Here is a 20,206-nt window from a genome sequence, read left to right on the forward strand (position 1 = left end):
TGCTGTATAACTTCCTCTCAGATTAGAAATTTTTATTGCTTCTCTTTTCTTTCCATTTCATAGATTTCAAATGTCCACTTTTGTGAGTTTTAGCTTTTTTCCTCTTTTTTTTTTTTTTTTAACCTTCATTAAAAAAATCTGGTGCTTGCCTTGGCAACAGCAAATCAGACGTGAACTGCTGGAGTCTCAGTTGAAGGTGGCGTCACTACAAGATATGTCCTGCCAATTGCTAGTCAATGCTGAAGGCAAGGACTGTCTTGAAGCCAAAGAAAAGGTGCATGTCATTGGAAACAGACTGAAGCTTCTCTTGAAAGATGTCATACGTCATATTAAAGACCTAGAGAAAATTCTAGACATTTCAGGTAGTCAGCTGGTAAGTCACGTCATCTTTCTTGCTGTTTGTTGGGCATATTTCCAAGTGTTTTGACTGTCTTTCTCTGATCAGTGCTGTGGCTGCACTGTTTCTATTGTTTGCAGTACTTATCAAGATGGTACACATGTAATCTTGAATATCATAAAGTAATCTCACACTTCATAATGTAAACATCTCTTTTGTGAAGTGTTTTTTTTAATCCACTATTTTTTTGCTGTTTAGTTTAGCAATAAGTATTGGACACCTTGGTTTGTTTCTCCTTCCATTACTGATTCAGTCAACTGGCAAAGTATATGAGATAATTATTCTAGTTTCGGTACTGAAAATTACAGTGTGTCAGTTTCTACTGGAAAGGAAGATAATGCTCACTCTGTCAAAGCGGGGGGGGGGGGGGAGCATAAAATAAATTTTGTTATAGGCTAATAAATGTCTCATAGTGCCTTCTGAGCTCTGAACTGTGCTCCAAATCTTTTCAAACTATCATGTGTCTCGGGGGTTTGAGAGGGAGTTACACATACGTCTTCGCAAACAGTGGCAAGTATAAAATAAAGATTTCAAGGTTCTCCTTTAGTTAACTTTTTTTAAAGTCTTGGATAAGCAGAGTGCATAAGGTATGGGAACTCAGATCTTTCCTCCTTCTAATGAATTTCTGCCTGTTTAAGTAAATCTTGGTGGTATTAGCCTCTTCTTGTGATTAAAGGCCAATAAAGAGCAACAGGTTTTTCTCCTGTATTAACTTTGTTGGGAAATGTCACCTAAAGCAATTAAGTTTTAACTACCTGTTTGCTTCTCTTTTCCTTCGGGACTAACAGAGAAAACACGTAATGCCTTGGTCTTATAAAATTTGGCAATGAAATTTAACTGCTTTATTTTATTTGCTTTGGAAATAACTCTACTGGGATTTCACTCGGGGTTTTTTTTTAGTTTTTTTACCTGAACAGCTAGTTGCTGTATTTCTGAGCTCTATTCCATCTGAACTTTAGGAATTGTCCTCATGGTCCTCTGCTGATGAATTAGACACATCGGGCTCAGTGAGTCCTGTATCCGGAAGAAGCACTCCAAGCAGACAGAGAACGGTAATTTCATGTCATATATGTTCTGCCACCTCCTGGGTGGGAGCTCTAGATGTCTGCAGTAGCTCTAGCCAGCTGGAAGGCCCCCCTTCTTCTCACTTGATAGGAGAGGAAACATCATAAAGCAAGAACAAAACATAGCTGCTTTCCCCAACCCTGCTGCATATCCCACCCTGCATGAAATCAGAAGTGGTAAATACTATCTAAAACCAGGGCTGTCAGTGTGGTTGTTTTACCATGGTATGGCATGTCGTGTCTCTTGTATTTTGCTCTAGTGATGACAGCACCCCAAAGTCTAGTCTTGTCTGGTATAATCAGTCCTCCATTTCTGTTTGGCCTTCACTTCAGAGCTGCTTCATCGAGAATCTCAATGAGGTTTTTTTGTCATTTCTGATGAAGGTTGCAGGTGGTCTTATTGAGACTTTGGGTGAATGGCTAAGTAGAGCTGAAGGGCATAAAATATTATTCAAAACAGCTAGTTGCACAGGACCTAATCAATGGCTATGATGGCAACTCTGGAGTTTACATTGCTGGCACAAAATTCAAGAAATATAGCAATACATGCCTAGTACTTAACACTTCCATACTCTGAGCCCAAAATGGAACTGCAATTATTTTGTCTTTTTCTGCAATTCTGTTGGTTGATTACTTTGCTTTTTTCCTTAGTTCTTAAAACAATCAGGTTGGTTTTGGTGTTTGGTTTATTTTTCCATTTGCACTTTTTGTAAAACCTCTAAATTCTTTCTTGATAAATTTATGTCTCTTGAAATTGATTTTTTTGTAAAATTTTTTTTTACATTCACTAGTTTCCTTTTAGATGCTAGTATAAGAATGTAAAGGAATACTGGCTTTTCAAAAGAAGAAAGAATATAAACTTCTTATTTCAGAGGTCAATGCTTTTATCTTTTAAATTTAAGCTTAAATAATTAATAAAAGCTCTGATATCACAGATGTAACTGGAGGATGCCTGACCATTACAGGAAATAGAGAAATATTTTACCATGAGATCTTTGTCTAAAGAGTATGTAGAATTATAATAGGTTTCATCTTAACATTTTAATAAGCATTTGTCTATCTAATTTGTTAGTATTATATATGTGACAACTTTTAAAAATTTTTGTCCATAATGTATAGCTAAGTTGTATTACTCCTTGGAGTCTGGTTTGCAAACTTCTGGGTTTTGTACCCACAATTTTGGAGACTGAAGCGATGTTGTTAGGAATTTCAGTGCCAAATATACTGATGCTAAATAAATGAACACTAATACCAAAAATACAATCAGAATTATAATAATCTAACTGCATTAAATATTCCAGCAAATAGTTGTGAGTGCACAAATGCACCTACAGTTATTTGGCGTTCAAAATTGTGGGGGGATGTGGGTGGAGAAGAGGCCAGACTTGTCGAAGGAAGCCCTTGGACCTTTTTCCTTGAGAATGTTAATTTTGCTGCATTTGCATTTTGAAATATCTATATTTGCCCATATTCAGTTGAATAATATTTTGTCTATTTCATATTACAAATTAAATGAGCTAGATTTCTAGTGATACTTTTAAATCCAGAGCTGTTCATAAACACAATGACTAAACGGTTATTTTTGAGTTCACTGTGTATGTTCCAATCATTTCCATACTCAGCTAGGCACAAAGAAAAGCCAGTTTCCTTGGTTCATGGGTATTGGTCACTTCATTTGATTTATTATTTTTTTTATGTTTCCTTTGCTGCACTTTTAGTTTAGTTTCATCAGTAGCTTGTCTTTATTTGCCTGGACTGAACATTCTTCTTTCTTTACCCCCTGTTCATTGCAAACAGCCACGGGGCAAATGTAGTCTCTCACAGCCTGGACCCTCTGTCAGCAGTCCACATAGCAGGTACCTTATTCTCCTGGTTTCCGCACTTTGTTCTAGAACTCCAAGAGGATGATGAAAATTGGCCGTGATTCCTCTCTGTCCACACTGACTGTCAGTTGGCCAGGACTTAAAGAACTGAAAACGTCCCTTTTGTTAATAGTTTGGCAAAAGGGGCTCTCAATTACTTCAAATTCTTTGTTAAAGTGACATAGCAGCTAATCATTGAACATCTACAGCTTTTGCTTCCCAGGAATGCCATGTATTCAACATTTATTTTTCATACACCTGGTCAGGGTGAGTGTGTGTTCACACTCATGATATTTAATGATTATTTATTTTGGCATGATTTAACAGAAATGTTAGTAGGTTCATGGCAAACACTTTTTATCATCCTCTTTACCTCTAGATATTAAATTAAGGCAGGTAATAGGCCAATACCATATTCTAGAATTCACAAAACCCACAGATCTGGATGAGACATACTAACATCCTTTTCTTTCTTTTTTTCTGTTTTTTTTTTTTTTTTTCTTTCCCCCTGAAATGTTTTGTTCAGTTTGTGGGTTTTAAGTACTTGAGATTCAAAATTAAAAGTCAGATTTGAGGGTTTTGAGACTTGGGGTCACTTTCTCTCCCCTCTGAAGATGACTGCAATATAACGTGCTAACATTGCCATGACTTGCCAAGTGCTTGCATCCATGTATCGCTCTGGGAGCAGCACTGCCCCATCTCTGTCTGACCAGCAGAGAGCAGGCTTGCAGCTACAGCTTTTTGCTTTCCACCTTGTCTCCAGCAACCTGTCATCTCTGCAGCTAACAGTGCTTCTGCATTCTTTGTTGTTGTCAGTGTGATGTGTGTACCTTCACTCTTTCACTGATCAGTTCAATAGCCTCTAGAGTTATGAAGTTTAAAAAACCCCACAAAAAAACCCACAAAAAAAGCCCACAACAGTAAATGAGCAGGCCAGTATGTGTGAAGAGGACGTTTTTTACTATTTCAGCATCTTACGCATTGCAACACCTAAAATAATCATAAAGTATGTTGAAAATATATTTGTTCTTACAGTTCAGTCCTATATCTCATTTATTCTCTTTATATTGAAAATTAACTAATTCATTTATAAAGTAACTTCCATTAAAGTGAAAGGTTTGATGTTGGAAAGAAGACAACACTAGATTTAACACAGTGATTAAGCAATAGCCAAGCAGACAAAAAATACCTTAAGAGTATTTTTTTTTCATGAGAAAAATCAAGGCTTTATTCAGGAAAATTATTCTCAACTATAAATGAAAAATTAATGAAACTACTTACCATGTAGATATTTACATAAACGCTTCTTAAAAAAAAATAAGTTTGCTTTGTATGTGTAGTTAGCGACTGTGAGTAAAGTTTCATAGTTTCAGAACCCCATAGCATAGCAGACAGAACAGGCAGAGCATCTTTCACTGCTTCCACTGGCACTAAGAAGCTGCCTTATTTCTAGGGATTTTTTTTTTCTTTGAAACATAAGGAACCGCATAGAAAATAGATGACATGTACACTCCATCTTTCTGTCTGAGGGAGAAAGATAATTTTTTCCAACTCCAGTCTGCTATGAAGCTTGGCATTTTGTTTCTTATAAGGAGTGGGAAAGAGAAGGAATGGGACTTTACTCTTCAGCCATTAACAGCTAAGAGGAACAGAGGATGTCTTTGGCAGATCAGCATGCTTGCACTACCAACGTTGTACTCAAGAAATGTATTGTGTGCGCTCTTCTGCTCTCCTGTATAGTCATACCACTTCTGCCAACCTTTTGGAAGGTTTCTGGTTGTAGATTAGAGCTGCTGGCTCAAATTGCAGCTAGCAGTGCTTTGCAGCTTTGAGATCAACCTCTATTCTAGCAGTGGCATTGGTGCGGCACCTTTCAGATCAAGTCTTTCCAGCGCTGTTTATTAACACATCTTGTAGCAGTACAGCACAATGTTCAATTTGTCATTCAGACAAGCATGGAATACGAATGAGTCACTGCTGAATAAGAAACTTAATCAAATGCGCAAGCCAGACAGGTTGTGGTTGATGTATAATATGTTTTTAACTGATAAAGCGGTACAAGCTGTCACTGTGTTCCTTAATATTTTGACATGCCTCTGATCAGAGTACTTTGTGTTTGATCTTGCACTGGATCAGCAAACCCTGTTAGAGTTTAGTATACAGGAGAACTAAAGTCAATTTTAAAAGGTTTATCACATAGGATGTTGTGAAGGAAAGATCATTTAAAAATTAGAGGGGCTGTTTTTTGTGTATAACAAGTGTGATATCACTTTGCCCTCCCCATCATTACAGCAAAAAGACAAGCATACATAGTGTTGATGATAAACAAGGTACAAGCTTAAACTAGACATTACATTGTGGATTTAACTAAAGGCTCATTCAAGAAGTATTAGTAATCGTGTACTAAGTGGGAAAACCAAATCCAAGAAGCAACTCCTCTTCATCAGTTTAATAGAGCTGTCATAAATGCACACCTGGATCTGTGCCTGTGGAATTTTTTGAAGTGATTAAAATGTTAAAAAGATTAAAATAGTGGTTCAATTTGCTATGGGGTGTTTACACTGTCTCTCTTGAGCAGCTCTATTCAAGTCTTGGTGCCACAGTGCCAACCCCCTTTTCCTGCTCTCCCCAAGCCTCCCAAAATGACTAGTGGATCTTTAAAGGTCACTTGCTGTTTCTGGAACAGACCAGGCCACAGTACTGTCTGTGTCTTTGGCCACAAAATGGCAGTCATTGCCACACAGTAGCTCAAACATGAGGTTTGGGCTTGGCTTGCCATGTTCTTCTCCCAGTTATCTCCCTCATTCTCATTTAGAGCTTGTTACTTAAACTTCTTATTTAACTGCCTTTGAAATGGACATAACTCATCTTCTTTACAGGGTAAGCCAAATCTGAAGTTGGGGTGATGTGATGCTGAGAGCTAGGAAAAGAACTGAAATTAGAATGAAGCCAAACAAAGTTACTTCGAGTCTCTTAGGCCACCAAGAGGAGTCGCTCTCTGCTCTTGTGGGCAGAGCATCGTACCTTCTCCTTCATAACTTTAGCAACCTCTATCTTAAAAAAAATTAGAATCAGTGGGAACAAAAAGTCTATTAGAAGGTCATTATCAAATTTAATTTCTCTGATTATCTAGAAGTACAATAATTTCCATCATCAATATATCCATGGTTAGATGTAGTAATTTGGGTTTGTGCCAACATTATCCCTTCCTTTAACAACTTTTCACCTTTCTGTCTGTTCTACCCTATTTTATAAAGGGTAGTTCTAGTATCTCTCAGGTTTTATATTGGTATGCTCACCTCTTTATTTCGTTCATAGGAGAAATACTCTGGGGTTTTTTACTCCTTTAAGCTTGTATAAGTTTGAATTCATCTTTCAGAAGTGTGTTAATCAAAATGATACAAACTGCTTCAGGTGAGAAATTGCTAGTGCCTTATAGAACACCATTAAAACAACCCCTTTTCTCTTCTGGAAATCTTGAACTAATTTTTTTTTTTTTTTTTAAACGTCATTTGTCTCTTTTCACAGCTATTCATAAACCACATTACTGGTTTCTGGCTATCCTGTGTCAAACAGCTCTATATTATCTTCATTGTCTTCAGGGTGTGAATTTCCAAAGTTATGGCAAAGTTTTTATTGCTAACTTACATACTATACTCTTAAACTCCTTGAACTACTTAAACCTATTGGATTCACCCACTTTTTTCTGTGCAAGAAGCCAGTCCTATTTTATATTTGCAAAGACTTCCAATTTCTGTCATCACACAGATGAAGTTTTCTGTTCTTATATTTTGTGCCAGTCTTTTCATAAAGATATTAAATCAAGATTCATCCTTGATTAACTCCAGTAATAACATCTTACTAGCCCAGCAGTGCCTCTTTCAATGTAAGCCTGTTGTCTGCATTCCATTAGTCCCTTCCTATTAAACTCACTTTATTTATTTCCATCAGCTTCGCTTGAATGATAAATTCTTCTCTTATAATCTTTCAGATGTTTACTGCAATACAGATAAATTACTTCAACCATATTTTCCTTGAAAAAAAAAAAATCAGTTATCTTTTAAAGAAGGTACTCATCTGAGATGAAATTAAAGTTCACTTTGCCCGTCCAATCTATAGCCTGGTAAATTAGCTTCTCCTCTCTTGAAATGCTTGGGAAAGAGTTCCGATTTCACTGACATTACAAACTCCCAAAGTAAGGATAACTATTGTTTGCACTTCTTAGCTGAATTTATGAAATTTCGTGACATGAAAAAGCCTCCTGTTAGCCTGGCCTGCAGCTGTGCCTTCTCCTTTTATCTACTGAATAGGAACTGTGTATGGAGTGAGTCACAGATGGCCTTACTTTCTTCCCTCCTCAAACAGGGGCCAGTGTGACAAAAGATGGAGCAGTCAGAAGAGAGGTAGTTAAAGATGCAAGCTCAGGAAAAAGAAATTACATTTTTCTCCAAAGTGGCATACAGTACTTCAGCTTTCCCTTCTCCTGCTGCAGTAAATAGGACTTCTGGCCTTTATGAATAGTGACCCTCTTTTATTAATAATGTTTATTTTTAACCATCTCTCTTTCCTAAATCCATTAAACACTCAAAGCTGAGCCATTCCGTTTTTCAGTCAATTATGTAGATTACAGAGGTGTACCTGCAATAAACACAGGCAGTACAGCACTCGAACTTTTTAGAACTCCCCCTCTGAAGATGTTTTCATGTTTTATTATTTGCTTGTTTAATTCTTTCCATGTAGTATTAGAAACTGTTCTTCAACACCCTACTTCACTGCAGAAAAAGTGTTTTGAAAAAGTTTGCCATGAACTGTTTTAATTTTTGAAAGAAAGTTTATGTTTCTTGTTGAGATCAGCCATGCAGCTTACACATACCACTCTTTCTCTTCTTTCTTTGGTAAAACACAAAGCAAAAAGTGCTGGATTGTGCTGCTAAAGCCATATGAAAAGAAAAATTAGAGGCTAACTTTGCCCGCTCCATTTTGATTCTGCTTTTTGGAAATTCTCCTTCTGACATCCAGTGTTACCCCAGAGTAACTCTGAGTCAATGAAGAAAATTCAGACTTTGCTCAGTATCAAACAGCAGTTACCAACTGCAGAAATGTGGCCTTTTTTGATTGGGATTAATAACATTTGTACAATGAGAGCCTTGTAAATAGGTAGACTGTGCAATCAAATGCTTGGAAGGTAATTAAGCACTCCTTGTTCCCTTTGTTCCTACCTCAGTCCATTAACTTTCTGTCTTGGCATTCTCAGACAGTAGAAGTCCTGACCTAATTGAACTTTAATACGGAATGCTCTGATGCTGTTAAATGTGCCATATCCTTTCAATATGTTCTTTATAATATGTGATCTTACATTATGCGATCAGCAGCTTTCCATCCAGGCTACAGTAACGTGGATTCAAACAACATGTGATCTGGTGTTTTGATCATTACTCCTTCCTGGGATATTTAGGTCAAGTCAATCATGTAGCATACCTGAGTCTTTATGTATCTGTCAGTAAACTTTACCAAATCTGTCTTGACTTTCTTGAAGTCTTCATAGTAGGATGATACACATATGAACAAGACAATAAAAATAATCTCAGGCTTAGAAGGAATTCTTTTCTGAACACTTGGGAAGGGGACCCTTGCCATGCCTAGCATAATTCTGAAGATATTTTGGGTTTTGCATTCTTTCTCACACAGATTCAGAATTATATGGGAGACAGGATCAAATGGACAAGGGGAAGGCAAGGTGACACTAAGGAACCATCACCCCCTACTTGCTTTATTGGGGAGCATTTGACCTCAGCCAACAAGCCTGATCTCCCACACCTTCAAGTTGAGACTAAATCCATCCTTATGAGCATTTTTATTTCAACCTAGCAAACCACAGATTTTTCTGGAGCCTCATAATCATAGCAACCACGCATATGTTTTATAGCAACAAGACAAAATTAATGACCTTAATGGAAGAGTTCTTGAAGCAAATTGTTTGAAGGCTCTAAGTTCTTCCATTTTTGGCTAGTGCTAAAATACAATACTTTCACATCCCATTTAATTAGCACACTGAGACCATCAGATTTTAATTTGCATAATCACTCTTTTCAATCATTCACTTATCTCAAAACCTGTCTTCCATATATTAGAGCTCTGACAGTTTCAGTGAAAAAGGAAAATGTGAAATCTATGTCTTTATCCTTCACTAAAAAATAGATAGGATTTTTGAGCTTATTTTGAAGTATCCATTTCAAAATGTTTGGGTAGGTCTCACCTCTGCCATAGACATGTGATAAATATGTACCATTTCAAGTCAGATCCATAGAGACAGGGGAGAAAATCACTCAAAGGTGATGATGTCAAGTCAGTTGAGCAAATAGATTTTAACTGCTGATTGAGTGCAAAATTCAAAATACAATGTACTTTGTAGAAAATAAGTCCCTGTTGCCTGCATATTGGTGTATTAATTAATTGAAGATTGATGTAATTGAATCGTACTGCATTATACCCTTAGGGATACCGTATACAGAAATTACATAGAAACTTTGGCATTTTAAACAGTGTTTTTAGACAATGTGCACTGAACACGTGACAGGTATGGCTCACCTTTTATTTCCCCCTTCTCTAGAGCATGGTGCTTTAAGTGGAGAGTCTTCCCCATAATTGATGAAGGGACTGTGGGGTCACATAGCCCATGCTATTGTGATCATTTGGTGTTTTCCTGCCCAGTCTAGAAATACAGGGTCCCTTAAGCGTGTTAGTGAAATATCATGTTCAGTGAAAAATACCTCTGCAGCTGTCAGTCAAAGTCTGTACAAATTGTAAACCAGCCTTCAGGGAAGGCTGAGTGACTGAGGGCAACCTCTGCTACAGTAATATGTTAGTGTACTCACTTGTCCATCCTCTTTTCTCAGGTTCACAAGAGGTGGCTCAGGTTCCTCCCCTTCTGAGGCTGGGCCAGCATGGCGGCACCCATCCTTCTTCCTCAGAGTCCTCAGAGCTGCTCTGCCACTTCAGCTCCTCTTGCTGCTCCTGATCGGGCTGGCTTGCCTGGTGCCAATGACTGAGGAGGACTACAGCTGTACTATGGCAAATAACTTTGCCCGCTCTTTCCACCCCATGCTGAAATACATGAATGGTCCACCTCCATTATGAAGGAGACCCGTGAGACAGCGGGTGACCTTGCTGGAGTGTTAGCTGGGAGGCAGGATGGTTTTAAAGGCAGGATTCAGTGTGGCAGCTTTACCTACCTGCTGTAGCCACCACTGTGTCCATATCATTCTCTGCTGGCACTCAGCAGAGTAGCATCATTTCATTACTCACATCCTGGGTACTAAGGAGTATGTGACGTGTGAGGGAATGTCCTTCTGTCCAGCATTCTGGATCTTTTAGCCACTTTATATCCAGGTCATTGCCCTGTACTATGCATAGCCAAGGACTTAATACTGTAGATCCTTTCCTGTCTGCTGCTCTAAATGAGCCATTAGCCAGTCTTTGTTAAATACCCTCTCAGTATCTACAGTATACAAAATAACCAATGCTAAAGACATTTTAGAGCACTTGTAACATACAGTTTTAAAGGATCTTGTATGGCAATGTATTATTCCCTGTGGTTTCTGTTTCGGGCATGGTGTTCTAACTTTTGCTTTGGATGCACAAGGTGTAAATCTGAGAAGCACTTTTTTAAGGTTTAAAAAATGGATGTAATAAATAAGATCGTAAAAGGTTTTTTGAGGAAAAATACTGAATGTCAAGTTGAAAAACAAAGAACATATTTATGTATGTACAGTTTGCTAAGCCAAGTTCTGTTTGTATTGATTTCTTTGCATTTATTATAGATACCATGAAATATTTTGTCTACGTGCTTTTTAATGACAACTATGGAAACCTCTAAGTTTAGAATGAGATATATATGATATAAAAAAACCTAGAAGATGTACATATGCTGCACTTCCAAAAATAATTTTTAAATGCTGTAAAAAATTAACAGTATTAGGTACATGTTTGAATGAGAAGATCTGGAAAACTTGACAAATGGTAAAATACATGGGAAAATATCACTTTAGAAGTTCTGTTAATATTGAAAGCTGTCCGTGTTTTGAATTAATGATTGGTCATTTCAGGGTTTTTTTTTCTCAAGCTGCTTCTTGAGAAAAGTTTGTTCTCACCCGTGTGTTGTTTCTGTCTCTGTGTGTATGCACTCATGTGCAACCTGTGGCAATTGAGGTTGTACCAATCCACATTGAAGTAGATTTTTTCCTGTGGGTGTACTGGAAACTCCTTAATATTCTTCATAGCAGCTTAATACCAAAATGAATGTTTATGCTTTACCAATAATTAGTCTAGTGGAGTATGCCCAAAACATAAGCATAGATTGCAGAAAACCAGAACAAATGGAAAACTCATAAATTTTCCAGAAATATTGCAGAAAACTTGCAGTCTGAACAGTGGCAGACACTCTGCCCAGCTTATCAGTCAGAGCTCGACCAAAACAGGATTTTTTTTTATTTTGAAAAAATACAGAGCATGGCTCTAAGTTACTGCTCTTTAATAAGTTTGGATTTTTTTAAGCCATGACACACAATATGAATTTCTCCTGTTAGATGAATATATTGGTCTACATAACGGAAATAAAAAAGCCAGAAGAAAATACAAGCACATGAATTGCTGTTACGTAGCATTAGTTTTCTGGGATGTCATCATTTGAGCTGGTAGGAGGGGAGGGTGGTCAGAGGTGGAGTACCATAAGATGAACTCCAGCATTTGGAGGAGCCAAAATAATGCTTCCTTTCAGATAAGTGTAATGTTAACATCTCCTGAAAATGATTTTGCATATCAACAAAGTATGTTCAATGCCTGAGACCCAGACTTGGACTGACAGAAGTATTTATTTTTTTCAAGACATAGTTTCCTTCATTGGTATTCAGAAGTTATGCTAGGCTAGATTAGTATAATAATAACAATCAGTGATTCTGAGTAGGCGAAGATAAGGAATGCATTTTGGGGAGGCAAGGATGAACTGTTACTTGCAACAGGCCTGAGAGATTCCATAAAACTGACCCCTCCTCTCTTTTCTGATATAATTCTCTTTGGTGACATAATTTAGTCAATGGTAATCAGTGTACCTGTGTGAATAATTTGGTAGTCACTCAGAACTGTTAGTACAGATCTCTGCATGCTTTAGACATCCTTTCATCAGACAGTCCCTGGTGATTAATTTTTTTGTTGAAAGATAATTTTGTTTTATTTTAAAAGAAAACATTGTAAAGAGTAAAAAGACTAATTTAGTGAGAAATAAGGATTTAAGCCTGACTTTGTCTCATATTTTCCAGATGACTATTTGTGATTTCATGGAAGTAGATGTTATCTAAAGGGTAGTCCATGAGTATCAACCTATGGAAGGTGAGTATCAACCTACAGAAGAGCCAAGCTGATGAAAGAACCAGGCAAAAAAGTCACAGGCGAGACCTGTGTTAATTTCTTACAGTATTTAAAAACTGAGGGAGATCTTGGCAGGGAGGTTTGAAAGAAGTTGGTTAGGAGCGACAGAGGAATGCAAGGAAGAGAGTTCAGCTTGAATGATGTCAAAGGCAGTTAACAAAGTACTTTATCAAAAGTATACAGGGTAGCACCTGACATGCTTTGAATTATAACCCAGCATTTGAATTTTGTCAGCTGTTTTGCCACTCCTCTCTAGCCCCTACTTCCCTTGGTTGTTTGAATGCCTTCCCCACTTCCCTGATGTCTAGGGAAGAATGGCCTGTCTTCTGCAGAGAGAAAGAATTTGTGCTCCTCACTCAAGCTCCCAGGAGAGTTCTAGGGAGTAGTCACTAAAATGAAGGGGGACGGGGAGGGACGAGGTATGGTTTCATCTTGTTTATGATGGTCATGCCATTTTCTCTCATCTCTTGAAAAACTCAGTCTAGGAAGAAAGACAAAGTGATGAACTGCCAGAGGAGTGGACGTTAAGCTGGTTAAATAGGTAGGGGAATACTGATGTGAAATCACAAACTTTTCATAATCAATTCCTTAAATAGAGTTAAGGCTAAGGGGGAAAAGAAATGATGATTGAATGAAGTAAAGAATTTGGAAGGCCACATCAAATGTCAGCAGCCCTTTCAAATTCAGTGTATTTTTGGCTGATGATTACCTGCAGGGCATACATGCATTGTCTCACCTCTGCCTTGATGATGAACCATAGGGCAGAATGTACCTGCTATGCCTTGTTTCCTTTCAGAGCAAAGCTGCTTCTGTTCATAGCCTGGAGCTCTGAGCTCTAGCCATAGGCATAACTATAGTTTCACTGTACTGCCTGTTAATTTGAAAGAGAAGTTAGATGTAGATAACATTTCTTTTGACCCTGAGCAATCTGCTTACACAGAGCAATCCTCCCAGTAAAGAGCGAACTCTACAATACCTGTGAATAAGTCAGCCACAGACCATGATAGACACACATTAGGAAAATGTCATGGATAGGAAAAATGCCTGTTTATAAACCTTAAATTTCCCATACCTTCAAGGATAGGAATGTCATCCTACAAGCTGATATCTTACGGGAATCGCAGGCAGTTTGTGTCAGCAGGTTACAAGATCTCTTGAGTGCCACCTCTTACTTTCAGGACTTTCAGTCTCAGCTCTGGACAACATCAACATCTGACCAGTTAAAGTGATTTGAGCAATAGGCTCCTGCAAAAGGAATTTCTTGGTCCTAAACCAATTCCGTTATGACTTCAAATGTGATTTTGCAGAACTGCATCTTGATCCTAAAAACTGGCGCAAAGAAGTCAAAATAAATGGCCAGGCGTTTCACAGGATCCTCTTAAAGCAAGCTCCGTCCCAGAGCACTAGTGACTTGGAGATCTAACTTGAGTTGCAGACCCCAATGTGACATTGCATTGATCACCACAGCATGAACCAGGGTATATGGGGCAACTGCAGAGGGGTGGAAATCACACCCAGAAAGCTGTCAAGCAGTGGCACTAGCCAGCTTTGCAGTCTGGGCATCTTTTTCTCTCTGCCTACCTCTGTCTTGTTGAGACACTATCACAGAGTACTTGGGCATGGAAAAACTCTTTAAGAAATGCACAAGTTAGAGTCTGAGATGCCCCGTCTCTGTGCTAAGCCTGCAACCCATCATGTACCCTCTTTCTGAAGCACTTCACCTACATGGGCTCTACAAATATGAAGGACTGATTTCTGTAATGTGCCTTGAGCCTTGGCTGCAAGGCATGAGGAAAGGCAATACAGGAGCTGCAGAACTCTGGGTCTGTGTTGAAGGCACAGAGAAAGTGGGCTCTGCATCTTGGGGAACTCCAGTCATTACTGAGTTATATTTTTCCTCATTTTCTACTGTAAATAGATGTAGTAGCTGCTGTAGAGGTGTAATCATCCCCGCAGTTTGATGCATCTTGCAACTCTGAACCCTGCTTACTGGCCTGTAGTCACTGCATAACTAATGGGTGTTTAAAGGCATAATGAAAACTGGTTGCTCAGTAACTCCAGACGGTGCAGTAATCCCAAGGCACTCTCTCATTATGCTTATAATGACTATAGTGTAAAACAATGAGCACTATTTACCCTGAACTTATTGCTTCTGTTTGTAGAGTTTTGTTTGTGGACTGTGCTTTATAAAATCTGAAGGCAGACTAAAAAGTAATATTTAGAGATGTTAGAGTACAAATGATCTGAAGTTGACAGGAATACTGTGCCTTATCACTCACAGTTGTGAGCATTGCCTATCCACCACTCTGTTCCAGCAGCGGTTTAACAGTTTCATTCTGCAACAGATCCATAGTTTCTCGCTGCTAGTTTGCCACCCTTCCAGCTCCACTGCAGATGCTGTGAACACCTGCAGTCTTGCTTTCTCCTTTCTTGGAACTTTCTCCTACAGCTGGTTATTGAACAAGGACAAAGCTGCTGGGATTGTCTTATGAATAGTCATCCCTGGCCTTCAGTGTCTTGTGCTATTTGTGTTTGAGAAATATGTTTACAACTGATAGCATCTCTCAACATGCTCATCAGCATGTGCATCTGAGCGCATTAATGTGTGTGTTCAAAGGCATAACAGAAACTGGTTGCGCACAGTCTTCAAACTACAGATTTTATCAGAATTTAGCAAATGTAGAATTCTAGGAAATAAGAACAGAGTCAAGGGGAAGAAATGCAGATTTTTAAGCAAGAGGAGAGCATTGATCTCACTCACTTGCACTTCCTGTATTATTTTATTTGGTGCTCAAAGCGATGGATTGTGGAAAGAGCGGGAAATACTATAGCAAGGTTAAGTTGGCTGATCTGGCTATAAATTTGTTCAACTCTTGGAGCAGTCAGTTGCAAAATTCATAAACCAGTCTTTGCCTAAATTGAGGGGTGGGGAGTTGGAGGGAGGGCGTCATTTGTCTTTTGAATGTGGGGGAAGAATGTGTGTCTTATATTCACAGAGTTCCCTACGCAAGGGAACTAGTCTAGGTACTGGCTGTCTCTTTTTAACTTTGGCAACAATATTGTAAAATGCATTATAGAGAATTGAATTCTATTGTTGCCCTATTTGGCCATAACTAAACTTAGGGGGACATACATATGAAACCAATATTTGGGAGAAGTTATGGTTGTTTTAATAATATTAAGACCATTGGAAAATTCTAATTATATTCCACAGTAAAGAAATAGATAGGAATTATTTAGAGAATTAATTTGTCTTTCCAAAAAGCAGTAGATAAAAATCTGTGCAACAAGATAAAGAGAAATGAATAACTGCAAGCTAAAGCACTGAAGACTTGTCATAGATGAAGGCCTGGTTAAATGATAGAAATCTGAATTATAGTAAATGATTGCTCTAAAAGCAGACAGGAACTGAAAGCTGTGAATTCTATTGTTTGGTGCCACTTAATACATCATTCATAAAATGAACTGGTCAGAACTGCTTCATTCAGTAAAAATCTATTTAAAGACCTGAGATGTAGCAAATGGATTTGACCACAATGAGGTCTGAATAAAAGAATGGTGCATTCAATTTTTGGAAGAGATAGGAAGCTGTAGGAAAGTATTGTCCATTTCTTGTATCAGAAGTGGCCTTGGAGGAGGAGCGGTGAGCCACCAAGCTATTCCTTGTCAGGGATGATGCAGATGTGGATGTAGTTTGCGCAAAGGTTACTCAGGTCAGGCTCTTTGCATTTTCAGGCACGTTTTAATTCCTGGGAGACTGCTGTTATTGATGTTGTAACTGTGAGGTTTTTTCATTCCATTGTTTTTAGAAAGGATGTTTTAAAAAACACCTGGAAGAAAAGCTACCAGAGTCCACTTTTTTATATAAGTGCATGCTCACAAGCCTATCCAAGAAGTGGGATATTCATATCTGTAGTATTCTCTTTATAAATAATTCAAACATTCTCTGAGAGGCTCTCCTGACCATTAAGCTGCAGGTTAAAGCACATGGTTGCAATTTTGACTCCTTTGCTAAACTTGAAGCGTTGTGCAGCCAGATGTGCAGAGGGGGCAAAGGAGAAAAAAAGTACTGGAAGAAAGCATGATGTTGTAGCATTTCAGCTGAGATAGATATGAAGAAGACATTTTGGAGCTGAAGTTTCTTCTCCTATTTTTGGATTAAACATAAGCAAAAAATACAAATGCCTAAACTTTTAAACTTTTATGTGCCCTACTGTGTGTCTCACTGCAAAGTGGGTAGCACTTTTTGCTTGCCTCTTGTAACACACTTGTTTCACCTTTCCATGGACAGCGCAGGTTCTCAAGAAATGCGTGGAAAATAAAAAGATATCTGACAAGAAGAAGATCTTTCTGCCTTAGAAAGGAGCATTTATTCTTTGTGTGTAGAGGAGCTAAATATCTTACAGTCCCAAGCATGTCAGCAAAATCTGTCTCAAAAAAAATATCCTGAAAGCACAATCTTTCCTCACACGCACATTTTTCAGCTGTTTAAACTGGTAACATACTGGAGTGGTGCGCAAATGTGTAGGAATGGAAAACAACAGGAGATAAATTTTATATTGCCTGTATGCCTGCAGAAATAAAGACTTTAGCAGAGTGACACCTAAATACTGCAATACACAGATCTTACGGGGACATGAGAGCTACTTAGCCTTGCTCCTGCTGAGGTAAGTGCCAAAAGCTATTATTTTCATAGTCAATTTTCCTGAAGACTTCATGAACATTTTTATACTTGACTCTCTGTGTCTGTAGAATGCCATGGTGAATGGTAGTAATTGGAGCCTGACTGGGCATAAGAAAAGTCATGTATGCAGTGCCCTTTCGTGGGCATTCTTTCTCCATGAGCACACTGATGAGTGTTATTTTACATGTTTGGATTTTCTTCTCCACTTCATGGGAGACTTTTCCAGCCTAAGAAACAGCTGCTTCATGGGGCTTTTAATGTGGCAGTATGTGGATGAAAAAAAAAGAAATCCATCATTTAATTTTGAAGAATAAGCATGGTGACAAGGTGTTTAAAGAAGGTGAGTTCCCCACTGACTGAAAACACCAAGCTGCAGCTCATGAAGAAGCTGTTGTCACTGCATAACAAGGGGATTGTCTTAATTAACAGAAGAGTAAAAGCAGTCATATGTGGTTCAACAATGCCTTAACTATATCATAACTTTCTAATTAGCTAAATAGAATAAAATATGCTGGGAAAAGTCATGCATCACTTACGTGTTAGGAAAGAGAGAAAACAGGGTTGTGGGGGGAGCTCAACGCATATGGCTATGTGCATGTACATGGGCTCTCTGAAGGGAGTAGGCAGCTGCTCTGTGATGTGTACGTAGTGAGGGAAGCGAGAGGGATTGGAACAGTAAACGTGAGCCAGGAGTTTCAGCTGGAAGAGCTCTGCGGCGAAATAGAAAGATATATCCTTGCTGTATGATTTCTTGAATTCTATCAGCCAACAGACATAAGAAATCAGGAATCAAGCTGGAGTCCTAGCTGGCTCCTGGCTGTGGAGATGTGCCCAGTGCCTGACTGCAGAGGCCCTTTTCCTGGTGGGTTCCTTCTCTGGGGGTCTGAGCAAGGTGACACCTTCTCCCATCAAAGACACATAATGGGAGGGAATGAAGAAGAGGGAGACAGACTCCTTTCAGTTGTGCCTACTGATAAGGTAAGAGGCAATGGGCACAAATTAAACCACATGAAATTCCATCTGAGTACAGGAAAACATTTTTCAATGTGAGGATGGTCACTGGAACAGGTTGCCCAGAGAGGTACTAGAGTCTCCTTGTGTGCCTATTCAAAATGCAATTGGACATGGCCCTGAGCAGTGTGTTGTAGGTGTCCCAGGTCTGATCCAGGAATTGGACTAGACATTCTACAGAGGTGACTTCCCAGCTCAGCTGTACGGTGCTACTGCATGGTCATGTTGTGCTCCAGAAGGAGATGAGCAAAAGACTGCCTAATCTCAGGTATTGTGGCAATCCTTTGCCCATTAAAATTGTTACAATTCTTGAAGATATAAGTATGATCAGACTTTAGCTGTTTGCTTTTTAATTTAGGAGTGTCGGACCTTTGATTTTGCAGGATTATTCTGCTGTCTATCTGCTTTTTTGGATTAAGTCTGTGAGTTAGTATCATGCAGCAGCTGTCATCTTAGGCCAGTTCTCCATGAACCGTAAGAACATTTGACCTCAGTGCTTATTTGGTCCTGTGGTTAACAAATTGTATAAAGCCATTGAATGTTGTCAGATTTTGAGTCAGCAATGAAAACGATATGTTATTTTGAGCACATATACATGTGCAGTTAGTTCCCACATGGCATCCTTGTCTCTCAATTGGAGAGGCATGGATTTGATGGATGGACCACTCTGTGGATAAGGAATTGGCTGGATGGTTGAACTCAAAGAGTTGCAGCCAATGGCTTGATGTCCAAGTGGAGAGCAGGGATGAGTGACATTCCTCAGGGGTCAGTGTTTGGACTGGAGCTGTTTAACATCTTTGTCAGTGACATGGACAATGGGACTGAGTGCACCCTCAGCAGGTTTGCCAATGACACCAAGCTGCATGGTGCAGTCAACACGCTGGAGGGAAGGGATGTGCGATCCAGAGGGACCTGGCAAGACCTGAGAGGTGGGTCCCTGCAAACCTCATGAAGCTCAACAAGGCCAAGTGCAAGACCCTGCACATAGGTCAGGGCAATTCCAAGCACAAATACAGGCTGCAAGATGAGTGGATTGAGAGCAGCCCTGCAGAGAAGGACTTGGAGGTATTAGTGGATGGAAAACTGATTATGAGCCAGTAATGTGCACTCACAGCCCAGAAAGCCAATATCCGTATCCTGGGCTGTATCAAAAGGAGTGTGACCAGCAGGTCAAGAGAGATGATTGTCTCCCTATACACCTCTCTCATGAGACCCCCACCTGGAGTACTGTGTTCAGCTCTGGGGCCTCCAGCATAAGGAGGACATGAACCTGTTGGAGTGAGTCCAGAGGAGGCCACAAGGATGATCGGGGGCTGGCACACCTCCCCTATGAGGACAGACTGAGAGAGTTGTGGTTGTTCAGCCTGGAGAAGAGAAGACTCTGGGGAGACCTTATAACGGCCTTTGAATACTTAGAGGGGGCCTACAGGAAAGATGGGGAAGGACTCTTTATTAGGGAGTGTAGAGATATAGAATGAGGGGTAACGAATTTAAACTGAAAGAGGGTAGATTGAGATTAGCTATTAGGAAGAAATTCTTTACTTGAGGGCAGTGAGACACTGGAACAGATCGCCCAGGGAGGTGGTAAATGGCCCATCCCTGAAAACATTCAAGGTTATGTTGGACAGGGCTCTGAGGAACCTGGTCTAGTAGAAAGTGTCCCTGCCTGTTACAGGGGGTTGGAACTAGATGATCTTTAAAGTCACTTCCAACCCAAACCACTCCATGATTCTATGATTCATGTTACTGTGATTCAACATTCATG

The 20,206-nt window shown here is 39.2% G+C and overlaps 1 protein-coding gene across 2 annotated transcripts in view; it reads left to right on the top strand.

Moving 5' to 3' along the window:
* Positions 1-12,575, top strand: part of SYNE1 (spectrin repeat containing nuclear envelope protein 1) — a 322,973-nt gene extending 310,398 nt beyond the window's left edge. The window contains exons 143-146 of one of the 2 annotated variants that reach the window (XM_074896543.1): positions 161-373; positions 1,357-1,449; positions 3,259-3,317; positions 10,220-12,575. In XM_074896543.1, coding sequence (XP_074752644.1) covers positions 161-373; positions 1,357-1,449; positions 3,259-3,317; positions 10,220-10,460 — 606 coding nt within the window. In that variant the 3' untranslated portion in view covers positions 10,461-12,575. The remainder of the gene's footprint in view (positions 1-160; positions 374-1,356; positions 1,450-3,258; positions 3,318-10,219) is intronic. The other variant, XM_074896544.1, reaches the window with a different exon arrangement.
* The last annotated feature ends 7,631 nt before the right edge of the window (positions 12,576-20,206 follow it).

Source organism: Athene noctua, chromosome 1 (genome assembly GCF_965140245.1).
Source record: "Athene noctua chromosome 1, bAthNoc1.hap1.1, whole genome shotgun sequence".
In the NCBI taxonomy this organism is placed as follows: Eukaryota; Metazoa; Chordata; class Aves; order Strigiformes; family Strigidae; genus Athene; species Athene noctua.